Source organism: Eumetopias jubatus, unplaced genomic scaffold, assembly GCF_037043125.1.
Source record: "Eumetopias jubatus isolate StellerSeaLion01/CBP00866 unplaced genomic scaffold, mEumJub1_p1.0 scaffold_3, whole genome shotgun sequence".
Lineage (NCBI taxonomy): Eukaryota > Metazoa > Chordata > Mammalia > Carnivora > Otariidae > Eumetopias > Eumetopias jubatus.
The window spans coordinates 110,295,224-110,307,953 of NW_028274809.1; the positions used below are offsets into that span (position 1 = coordinate 110,295,224).

The 12,730-nt window shown below is 42.8% G+C and overlaps 1 protein-coding gene across 10 annotated transcripts in view; it reads right to left on the reverse strand.

Annotated features, from left to right (window-relative positions):
• The window catches only part of SAP130 (Sin3A associated protein 130), an 82,447-nt gene extending 70,276 nt beyond the window's left edge, over positions 1-12,171 (reverse strand). For 5 of the 10 annotated variants that reach the window (XM_028101342.2, XM_028101341.2, XM_088021767.1 and 2 more), the window contains exons 1-4: positions 11,184-11,288; positions 10,271-10,388; positions 1,313-1,548; positions 437-595 (exon numbers count right to left, since the gene is read on the reverse strand). In XM_028101342.2, coding sequence (XP_027957143.1) covers positions 437-595; positions 1,313-1,548; positions 10,271-10,388; positions 11,184-11,255 — 585 coding nt within the window. In that variant the 5' untranslated portion in view covers positions 11,256-11,288. Of the gene's footprint in view, positions 1-436; positions 596-1,312; positions 1,549-9,156; positions 9,260-10,270; positions 10,389-11,183; positions 11,289-12,026 lie in introns of those variants that run through there. The other 5 variants (XM_028101339.2, XM_028101338.2, XM_028101345.2 and 2 more) reach the window with 5 other exon arrangements.
• Between the last annotated feature and the right edge of the window lie 559 nt (positions 12,172-12,730).

The following is a 12,730-nucleotide window of genomic DNA, read 5'->3' on the forward strand; positions in this document are numbered from 1 at the left end:
AATAAGTGTTCACGACTGGTGAGCTGCTCGAGGGAACCTGCTAGGCGCCCAAGAGATACACATTCATTCTCCTCAGAGAAAATCCTAGAAATGCACTACTGTCATGAGGCTTTTCTCAATCCCACACAACTGGACTCTGAGCACCTCAAGGATACAGAATGTCTCATCTAGATTTGTATCTCACACTGAAGGTGGTGCCTCACACACAGCAGATGCTCGATACATACTGGCCAAATGACAAACACCACTGTGCATGTTGGTTTTACTTCCTGCAGATATCCTTCTCTCTCAAACCTACTATCTTCCCCTTCCAGAAATCAGTGACCATTCAATTTTTTATTTAGTACAGTGCCTAATGTACTGCTGGCATTCAATAAATAATGATCAACAGTTTGGCATCTCAGTTTGAAAATCAGCAAATTAAGAGGAAAAAAACCTGTTGTCCACTGATTGTTGCCACAGGAATGGCTGAAGCTTGAGGGATGCTACTCTCCATGGTAACGGTAACCTGCCCTGGAACCTTGGGGGGAAGTGACAAGGTAGAAGGTGGAGCAGGAGCAATGGGACGGCTAGGCATGGTGGGCTTCGGGGGCGGCTGCAAACAGAAAACCACACGAAACATATCAATAGCTTTTTACGAGTGATGCATTTCATTCTATAGTTAAAAGTACACAAATGAAACCTGGAGAGTGCCAGGAAAGATCCAGAAGGCTTATATATTTTATCTCTTAGCATCACAGCTTTTCCACTGAAGTACCAGCATTTCCATTTTACAGATGAGGAAACATACAAAGCAAGGCTATGTCACCTGCTCAAAGCCATGCAGACAGTAAAAACTGGAACTGGGACTGAGGCCCAGATCTGCATGGCTCACAGCCCACATTCTTTCTTCTATACAATGCTGCATCCCACATTTGGGCGGAAGTAAACAAAACTCCCAGTAACTGAACCATAGCCACGTGGTAATATACAAGGCAATATTCTCAGATATCCCCGAATTAGCAAGCTTTAAAACAAAACCTTGGAGAAGAGTGCCACTCCAAGATAAAATCTGAGTTAGCATGCCCATAACTTGAATAATATCAACGTCAAAACGGATACTAGAAAAGATCCTGTGATGCCAACTGCCCAGCGGCACAAGACTAGGCACTGCAGAACAGCAGAGCTCTAAGTGACAGAGAAGAGCTGAACTGATGGGTCAAAAAGAAAACACTAAGATCCTGGATACAGCCTAAGACTTTGTGGAAATTGTCAGGAAGATTAGCCAGTCTTTAGCTGTGGTTTAATGTGAAATTTTAAACCTCTCCATTACCTTCATAAGTCCCTCGGAAAAGGAGAGTGGCACTGCTGGCGTCAGATGGGCTGGTGGGGCTGTCACTGTGACGGGTGTGCCCGATGCAACAGCATGGTGTGTAGACAACATCTGCACCTGTGGATAGGGCCTTACCACAACAGGCTCTTGCTTCTCTTCGCGGGACTGTAGGGAGCTGCTGGAACCCATGTGCTCCCTGGCAGTGACTTCAGCCTCTCGGCTAGATTCATCGTTGACTAGTAAGGACATTAAGGGAGAAAGCATGTCACACGCTTCCAATATTAATTAATATTAATGAATGGCAAGGCACACATAAGAGTGGCACTTGCAACTAAGTTTCAGGGTTGATAAAGTGACCCTTTCTTTGTGAGATTTTCTTAAGGAGAATCTGGGCATGAGGTTCCCCTAACAGATATCAAACGTAACAGCCACGCCTATGGAACACAGGACTGACTTTGGCTATTGTGGCTTTTCCACTCCTATGAACACAGGGCCTGATAACTACCTAAAATGAACTCAAGGGGCGCCTGGGTGGCTCAGCCAGTTAAGGTTCTGCCTTCAGCTCAGGTCATGATCTTGGGGTCCTGGGATCAAGCCCCACGTTGTGGTCCCTGCTCAGCGGGGAGCCTGCTTCTCTCTCCTCCTCTGCTCTTTCCCTTGCTTGTGCTTGTGCTCTCTCAAATAAATCAATAATCTTTAAAAAAAAATGAACTCAGAAGAGCAAAAGTAGATATGATGCTTTCGTTTAAGGTATTCATTTAAAAAGTTAGAAAAACCTAACATTAAAACGATAATTTAAATACAATTCTTTTTTTTTTAATTTTACTTATTTACTTGTGAGAGAGAGAAAGAGCACACGCATGTGCATGACTAGTGGTAGAGGCAGAGGGAGAGGGAGCAGATTCCCCACTGAGTGTGGAGCCTGATGTGGGGGGCTTGACCCCAGGACCCCGAGCCAAAGTCAGACAGTTAACCAGCTGAGTCACCTAGGTGCGCCTAAATACAATTCTTAAGTCTAAGAACATATAGGTTTTCGAAACAAATTTCCGACAAAGCAAACATGGAAATCTCCATCATTATTACAATGCACACAGCCTTTGAAACTCAACAATTCCACTTATAGGAATGCATCCTATAGATACGTGGTATATGTCTAAAATGACGTATACAAGATTATTTGTTTCCCCATTTTTATTCCAGTAAAGGAAGTTTTAAAACCTACATGTCTATCAACAGGGCACTCACTATATAAATTATGGTATACTCTCACAACAGACTACCATGCAACTGTAAGAATAAAATAAGGAAGCTTTTTAGGTACTCTCATGAAAAAACTGACAATGAGCATTATGCAAAAATACTAAGAATATACAGATGAAAAAAGCAAGGTACAGAACAATGAAAAAGTAATGAAATATACACAAACATTTATGTTTATTTTCCTATGTAGAAACATAACTCCCAAAGCATCTTGATTTCTTGACAGGAAATAAAGTGGATTCTGGGATAAGAGAAATAACTTTTCACTGTATACCTTGGGAATTTTGGACCATGAAAACATGTAACCTATTTAAAAACTAACTTAAAAAATCAAGGCCCTAATCTAATAAAAGAGAGTTTGTGAAAATATTATCTCAGGACGCCTGGGTGGCTCAGTTGGTTAAGCGACTGCCTTCAGCTCAGGTCATGATCCTGGAGTCCCGGGATCGAGTCCTGCATCGGGCTCCTTGCTCGGCGGGGAGTCTGCTTCTCCCTCTGACCTTCCCCCCTCTCATGCTCTCTCTTTCTCTCAAATAAATAAATAAAATACTAAAAAATATTATCTCATATCTGTCTATCATTTTCCCAAAATATTAGAAAACAGAGATTACACTTATGTAAAAAAATTTAAACATCTGTAAAACTACCAAGAAAATAAAGATGCTCCCAAAGTCTATTCCCCAAAGGCACCAAGAGTTAATATGTTGGTAAAACCTTGAGACATTTCTTACCTCTCTAATTTTGGGTGGGTTTTTATTTATGCAACTTTTCAGTGAACTGTAACCTTCATAAAGTGCACAAATATTAATTGTATAGCTCAATGAACTTACACAAACTGAACACACCTGAGTAACCAACACCCAGCTCAAGATGCAAAACATTCCCCAGAAGCCCTCTGTTCAGCTGGATTCCTCAATATCCCTTCCAAGGATACTCACTATCCTAACCCCTAGCACCAGAGATTACTGTTATCTATTTCTGAACTTTATATAGACTCATAGCAAATGTACCCTGTTGTATCTCGCTTTTTTCACTTACAAGTATGAGATCCATGAATGTCATTGCATGTAGCTGCACATCTTTCATTGTCAGTATAGTAGGTCATTGTAGGAATCAACTGCAAATTACCCATTTTACTGTTAATAGGCATTTAGATAATTTTCAGCTTTTTGCTATTATGAATAGTAGTGCTAGTAATACTCCCACATATCTTTTGGTGAACTATTTACCATTTCTATTGGATATATACCCAGAAGTGAAACTGCTGAGTAATATTGACTATATACTACCTCATTAAAAAAAATGCTAAATGAAATTCCATTGCATAGATATACTATAGCGCTTTTTTGTTTTAAAGTAGGCCCCACGCCCAGCATCGAGGCCAGCTTGGGGCTTGAACTCACGACCCAGAGGTCAAGACCTGAGCTGAGATCAAGAGATGGACGCTTAACCTACTAAGCCACCCAGGCACCCCAGCTATAGCTTTTTTAACCATTATATCACTGGTGGGCTTTTAGGTTATTTCTAAATTTTTTGCTATTATCAACAACTCAGATAAAAATCCGTACGTACTTTGAGTCCTTGTTCAGTGATTTCCTCAGGAAAAAAAATTTTTGAAAATACATGTGCTGGGTGAAAAGACTGATTTATATTTTACATTTTGTTATATATTGATTATTCTCCCTGATCATTCAGTTTTTTTTAAACTTTTATTTTTAAAACCACTTTATGGGTGACGGGTATTAAGGAGGGCAGTTATGATGAGCACCATCTGTTACATTTAAGTGATGAATCCCTAAAATGTACACCTGAAACGAATATTACCCGACATGTTAACTAGAATTTTTTTTAAAACTTGAAATCAAAACAAATAAAACCACTTTATTGATGTACAATTTACATACAATAAAATGGCTATTTCTAAGAGTGGAGAGCTCAACAAGAGTTTTTTTACATTCTTACCAATAACTTAGGAGCAGAATGGCTGGGTCAAATGGTAAGTAAATGTTTAACTTTATGAGACTGCTGGAATACCTTCCAAAATGGTTGCATCCATGTTATGTTCCTGTCAGCCAGTGTATTAGAGTTCTGGCAGCAACTCATCCTCCAATTCCTGATACACAGATATTCCAGTGGGTGTACAGTGGGTCTCTTGTTGTGGATTTATTTAGAATTTCCATGACTAGTGATGTTGGAAATCTTTTATGTGACCACAGGCCATTCATATATATCTTCCTTTGTGAAGTATACGTGTCTATCTTTTGTCCATTTTTTAGTCAATCAGCTTTACTGAGATACAATAAAAAACCCACTAATTCTTTACAGAAAATTAGATAAAAGTTTACAAAAGTAGACAGTACTACAGGGGTCCTGCATGGCTCAATTAAGCATCGGACTCTTGCTTTCGGCTCAGGTCATGATCTAAGGGTTGTGAGATCGAGCCCTGTGTCGACATTCTCTCCCTCTGCCCCACTCTCTAAAAAAAAAAAAGCATACAGTACTGTAACTACAATAAAATCACGATACAAAACATTTTCCATTATTCTCACTGGTTCATACATGCCCCTTGGCAGGCAATTCCCTCCCTCCCACCCTCCTAGCCCTTAGAAACTACTAATCTGCTTTCTAACACTATAGCTTTGTGTTTTCTGGAATTTCATGCAAACAGAATCATACGATATGTGGTTCTTTTTTTTTTAACGATTTTTTTATTTGAGAGAGAGAGCACGTGTGTCAGTGCGTTGGGATGGAGGTGGGGAGAGACAGAAGGCAGAGGGAGAGAATCCCAAGTACACTCCCCACTGAGCCCAAGGCAGGGCTTAATCCCAAGACCCTGAGACCACGACCTAAGCCAAAACCAACAGTTGGACACTCAACCAACTGAGCCACCAGGCGCCCCAGTACAACATGTGGTCCTCTGTGTCAGTCTGCTTCCTTCTCTTAGTACAGTTGACCCCTGAGCAACATGGGTTTGAATTGCATGGCTTCACTTATATGTGGATTTTTTTTAAGACTTTATTTATTTGGGGGGGGGAGAGAGAGTATAAGTGGGGACAGGGGACAGAGGGAGAGGGAGAAGCAGACTCCCTGCTAAGCGGGGAGCCTGGTGGGGGGTGCTCAATCACAGGACCCTGGGTTCGTGACCTGAGCCAAAGGCAGATGCTTGGCCAGCTGACCCACTCAGCTGCCCCTATGTTGATTTTGTTTTTGTTTTTTTTTGATAAATACAGTATAGTGCTATAAATGATTTTCTCTTTCTCATGCTTTTAATACATTTTCTTTTCTCTAGCTTACATTATAAAGTACAGTATATAATACATATAAAATATAAATATGTATTGATTGTTTATATTATCAGTAGGGCTTCCGTTCAACAGTAGGCTATTAAGTTTTTGCGGAGTCAAAGTTATACTCAAATTCCTGACTGCACAGAGAGTCATTGACCCTATAACCCCCAAGCTGTTCAAGGGTTAAGTATGTATGTTTTTGAGGTTCATCTATGTTGTTCTATATACCAGCTGTTTGTTCCTTTTTAATGTTGAGTAGTATTCCATTGTACATATAAGCCAAACTTTATCTAGTCACCAGCTAATAAATTCTGGATTGTTTCCAGTTTTTGGCTATTATGAATACTGCCTCTCTAAACATGTAAGTATGGGTTTTTGGACATACATTTTCATTTATCTGGGTAAATATCTAGGAATGGGACTGCTAGCTTGTATGGTGAGTTTATATTTAACTCTATAAGATATTGTCAAACCGTTTTCCAAAGTGGTTAGATTATTTTGCATTCCCACAAATAACGTATGACTTCTACTTGTTCCGCAAACACATCAAGCTTGGTATTTTTAGTCATTCTAGTGGATGCCTACTATTTTCTGTGGTTTTAATTTGCATTGCCCTGAGGATTAATACTATTTAGTATCTTTTATGTGCTTATTGAACATTCAGATAGCATCTTCGGTGATGTGTCTATTCAAATATTTTGCCCATGGAAAAAAAATCAGGCTGTCTCATATAGCAAAAGCTACTGAGTTACAAGAGTTCTTGTATATTCAGGATATAAGTCCTTTGCAGATACATTTACTTCAACCATCTCCTCAATTTGTGGCTTGCCTTTTTATTTTGTTAATAGTGTCTTTTGAAGAGTAGACATTTTTAATTTTAATAAAGTATAATATACCAGTTGCTTTTGTAATTAGTGTTTTTTGCAACCTAAACAATTTTCGCTTACCCCAAGGTCATAAGGAGTTTCCATGTTTTCTTTTAGAAATTTTAAGTTTTACATTTAGATCCATGATACATGTGAGTTAATTTTTGTGTATGGCGAAAGTAAAGGTCAAGGTTCATTTTTTCCATATGGATATTCTGGTGTTCAAGCACTATTCTGTTGAAAAGACTATCATTTCCCTATTGAATTATCTATGTACATTTGTAAAAATCAATTGACCATTATGTGTGGGTCTATTTCTGGATCCTCCACTTTCTATGATCAATATTTCTATCTTTATGCCAATATCACACTGTCTTGATTAGTGTAGCTTTACAGCAAGTCTTGAAGTAAGGTAGTAGAGTCTGCCAACTTCCTTCATTTTTTTTTTTTAGGGGTCAAAATTGCTTTGGCTATTGTAGGTCCTTTGGCTTCCATATAAATATAGATTCAGGCTGACAATTTTTACAAAAGGACATAATAGGATTTTGATTAGAATTTTTTTTTAAATGTACAGATCCCTTTGGGTAGAACTATTATCTTAAAAATACTGAGTGTTTCAATAGATGAGCATGATTGATCATTTCATTTATCTAGGTTTTTAACTGTTCTCAGTCATGTTTTTCATAGTTTTCTAACCCCAAGTCTTACATACATTTTGTTAACTTACCCTTAAGTGTTTTGTGGGGTTTTTTTTTTTTTGATGCTATTGTAAATGACATTTAAAAAATTTCATTGTTCATTGCTAGTACTAAAAATAATTGGTTTTTATACACTGAACTTTTATCCTGCAACCTTTACTAATTTTACTTATTAGCTCTAATGGCTTTTTGAATATATGATCTTTATAGATGATCATGTTGTGAACCTTCCCTGTTGTCCAAACAGATATTCCCGATTAAATTTTTAAGGGAAATGGACAATTTCATAATTTTCTCCCACACCTATTTGCTCAGGAACATTTTGGTTTTTGACAATTTCGTTATGATATAATGTACTGACTATTCCCTGTTAAGCTCTTTTTAGAATCATTTAGAACCAAAAGGATCTTGAAAGAATAGTTAAGAAAACTTGTTGTAATCCATACTTCTGACCTTTGAACATGTATTTGAAATCCTGATATGCTTAGGATCCCAAATTAGTTCTTCTAATAAAAACTTCTAATAAAAACAATAGGAAATATAGAGAAATATTTAACTCCTTACAGAAAAACTTTTATTTTCTTTCTCAAGAGTCACTGAAGGAAAAAACACACTATTCAGAAGTAAAATTATAAACAATTTTGGTCTAAGTCAATGATTTCCTTCTCAACAAAATCTGAGGGCAATTACTGCTAACTGACACCTTTTTTTGTTTTGTTTTTAAAGATTTTATTTATTTATTTGACCGGTGGGGTGGGAAGCTAGCACAAGCAGAGGGAGCAGCAGGCAGAAGAAGAGGGAGAAGCAGGCTCCCCATGGAGCAGGGAGCCCAACTTGGGGCTCGATCCCAGGACTCCAGGATCATGACCTGAGCCGAAGGCAGATGCTTAACCGACTTAGCCACCCAGGCACCCCGACACCGTTTTTAATAAGCAATATAATTCTTTGTAAATAGATGTTCAAAAATATTCTCTTTAAGCTATACTTCTTTAAATTATTCTATGAATTTATATTAAAGATGACTTGTCAAAAATATCTGTTAAGTAGCAAAGAACTTTAAGTAGCTCTATAAGGACTTGTTGACCACTATTTTTGTGCCCTACAATGTAGCAAGTATAGCACATACAAAGGTACACAAGGTTCCAGGTTCCAAGACATGGTTCTAGTCTTCAGGTCCTGCCCTTGACTCCTGTGGTCTAGCCGCAAAGACCTCCTAGAGAAAGTGACATCTGAGATGAAACTCAAGGAAGGACAGGAATTAACCAGATAAGTGAGTGTGTAAAGGAAGAAGGAAGATTGTGTATAAAGACTCAAGGTCAAAAATATTGGGAACTTTTTGTCATTTAGAAAATGAGTAGTTACTATTAAGCAGGAGACAAGAAGTAGCTTAAAATTACTTCAAGTCTAAAGAGAACTCAGATAAATTTGTAACAAAAACTAAGCTGGCTGGAGGGAAGCAAAGGGATAATAAGGCTGAAACATCAGACAAAGGTCCAAAGCTTACATATAAGAGCCAGACAGAAAGAGCAGTTAAAGATGATGCCCGTGTTCCTGGTTTGAGCAATGAGCAGACAGTGATACCATTTACCATGATAAAGAACTTAGAAAGCAGGCAGTGAAGAAAAAGGAATAGAAAAAGGAATACTTTACTTCGCAATGTCATCTTTTTACTTGATATGTATATATATATACACAGAGAGAGAAAGAGAGAGAAAGACTACTTGAAGGAGTACCTCAACTTTAGCACTGTTGACTGGACCAGACACTTTGTTGTGGACGGCTGTCCTTCCCATTTTGGATGTTTAGCAGCATCCATGGCCTTTAAATATCAGATGCCAACAGCACCCCCTACTTGTGACAACCAAAAATGTATTCAGACATTGCCAAATATTCCCTGGACTGCAAAACCATCCCTGCTAAAGACCACTGACCTACAGCACTCAAAGTACACACCACTAAAAACTAAGTGCATAAATGTGTACATATTCAGTTGACCCTTGAACAATGCAGGGGGTTAGGGGTGATGACCATACCTGCAGTCAAAAATCTGCATGTTAACTTTTGACTCCCCAAAAGCTTAACTACTAATAACCTACTGTTGACTGGAAATGTTGCCTGTAATAGTCAATTAATATGTATTTTGTATGTTATATATATTATATATTCTTACCATAAAGCTACAGTGAAAATATTGAGAAAATCATAAGACAAAATACATTTACAGTACTGTACTACGTTTATTAGAAAAAACTCACATGTAATGGACTTGTACAGTTCAAACCTGTGTTTTACAAGGGTCGACTGTACTTTTTCTTTTAAAACCTTCTTTCCTAGCTCATAGGCTCCTAAAAGACAAGAACTATGCCTTAAACACCTTTGGACTCCCTCATGGCACTATTATATCTCTGGGCCTTAAAGGAGAACAAGGAGAACACATTAATGTATTTAAAATATAGTTCTCATAGGCATGCTTCGCTATAAGTTTCACGTATACTCTAGTATATGTGAAAGGATTAAAAAAGGAATTAAAAAAAACTTGTTTATAAGGGGGGAGGGGCAGAAGGCGAGGGAGAGAGACTCTTAAGCAGGCTCCATGCCCCGCGCAGAGCCTGACGTGGGGCTCAATCTCACAACCCTGAGATCATGACTTAGCTGAAATCAAGAGTCAGACGCTTAACCAACTGAGCCACCCAGGCAACCTCAACAAACCTTGTTTAAATTGAAATTGTGATATATCCTTTCTCCAAATTCAATAACCTAGTACTTACTAAAATCCCACAAGGTGGGAAAAAAACTGGCAATATTCTTAAAGCAAGAAGCGATAGAGAAGACTGTCACATATCTCACCTGTGGCAGCTGGGTTTATCAATCCTGCAGAACCACTGTTTGCAATCTGTGAAGGAGCTTGGCTTAGCCCAGTGGAAGGGGTTCCTAACCGAGGAAACTGCTGAGAACTCATTTCCACCTGCAGTACATACAGTCATATGGTTATTACTAAATTCTCACATGAGAATCAATAATGAGAAATTAAAGCATCTCCAGTACCTATACTTTCCCTTAGAAAAGCAAATGCAGCTTCATGCACCTAGAACAATTACTTGTGATCAACATACGGTGCAGAAATGGTCCAAATTCTGTAAGTTTTTAAGGGACATGGATTCAAGTAATAGTAAAATCGTTTGCGTGGTGTTGGGGTATACTATGACACTCAGGAAATACAGATTACCACTCTAAAAAATCAACACTGAATCCTGTGCAACAGCCATATAATGGGTATTAACCCAATACATAGATATCTGTATAAAGTTCTGTGGAAAACAGCATGTTCCTTTGAAAGACTGAAGCTCACACCAAGGTGAACACAACTGTCATCAGTATGTCGTAGGAGGAACCCGAGGGGAGATGCCCTGCTCTAAGAAATCGGAAAGCTTACATCAAGACCTAATCCAAAAGGAACTCTCAAATGATTTTCTGCACAGGCCTCCGATTTCCTACTCCTTTTCTCATAGACCCCCTACTGAGCCAGAGGGACCAGAGACGTTCGCCACTTTCTCTACAATCGACCCCCACTTTTCCCTCAGGAGCCAAGCTCTACCGATATTCCCAATTCGCACGCAACCCCACCCCCACCCTGAAGCCCACCGCTGATATCGCAGAAAACAGGTTTCCAGAGACATTTCGGGTGTCTGAGACTTAGTCTTGGGGGGTGGGGGAGGACGGCGTTCTGGGGAGCCCCAGGACAAGCGGTGTGCCTCTTTACCTGCAGCCGCCGCCCGCCGCCCGCACCTCCGGCTTCCATCTCGCCGGGCTGGGGGTGCCGCGGAGGGCCCATCTCGGTGGCAGCGCTGGGTTCCTGGGTCGTGAACAGGGCACCCCGGAGCGCGCCTCGGGCCCGCCGCTGTCCAGCCCCGCCGGCCCCGCTCACCCCCGCCACCCCGCCGCGGCTCCTCTCCAGTCTTCTTCCCCCGAACCTGCCCCTACCTCCCCCGCCCGCCCATTGGCCCCACGCCGGGCGCGTCACTCGGGGGCCCGCACCAATCCGCGGAGGCCTGCGCGCTCTGATCCCGCCCCACCCTCCCGCCGACTCCCAGCCAATCAAGCGCGAGCCTCGCAGGGGCAGCCCAAACCCCTCGAGGCTGAGCCAATGGCAAAGGAAGACAAGCGCTCCCGGCGAGGGGGGCGGGGAGGAAGGAGGCCCCGCCTCGGTCGGGGTCTGAAAGCGGCGGGCGCAGGGCCCGGATGTGGAGAGTCACTTTAAACTGCTCCAGGAGCCAAACTCCCTGGGCCGCCCGCCCGCCGGCGCTCCCCCAGCCGCTCCACTTCCCCGCCAGGGCCCACGCCCGCCACGCCCCCAAGCCCGAAACAGCCCACCCCTCCTGGAGCCTCTCCCTTCCTTGCCGCAGGACACCCGGTCCCTGCCGCCGGCCAACCGCCGTGCCCAGCTTGTGAAAGAGCCTAGGTTTGAGCCGCAGCCGACGAGGCACCGCTGCCCTTCCCCAGGGACGCACAGCGAGACGGACGCTGCAGCCCGGCTCGGCCGCCCCGCCCCCTCGTCTCCTCCCCTCTCCTCCCCTCCCCTCCCGGGCGCCCGTCCCGCCATTACCTGGGTGCTGCGCCGAGGGGCCGCCGCGCCGCCTCGAGCTTGCTCCCGTGCGCTCTCCGCCTGTGGGGCCGACGTCCTCGGGCTCCGGACCCGCCGCCGCCGCCGGGGCGCTAGCACTCTGCCCCCCACCCCTCTGCCTAGCGCCGCTGCTTCCGCCGCCGTAACGAGCCTCTCACCTATTGGCTGGGGTAGGCCCCGCCCTCCTCTGGGGAAGCCAGTCACCTCTCAGTATGAGCGGGAGAGCGGACGGGCCTGCCCCTTGGGGTCGCGGAGACCTCTGGGAAGTGTAGTCTCCGATGTCAGGAGGGCGGGCCTGGGCGGGACCTCCAGGCGACCCGGCCGGTGCAACACACCCCTTTGCTGCCTAGAGTGGGTTCTGCCTTTTCTCTTTGCTTAGTGAAGAGGTAGTGGATTCCCACCCTTCTGCCTCAGCTGATTGCACTAGGTTTCATTTTACCAAGGGAGGTGCGGCACGGGAAAAGGGTAATGGAGGCCGACTGTAGCGGGACGAAGAGGCCGCAGGCAGGGCCGAGGGTTTTCCTGACTGTGCTCACTTCCCCGCGCCGCGCTGTGGGACTTGATGTCACCACCGAAGGCGACAGCCGGCAAAGCTTAAGCATCGTTGGAGAATCGGGTGCGCTGAACTGGAGCGACTCTCGGGTTTGAGCTGCGCACCGGCCTCGGCAGTTTCAGAGCCGGGCTCC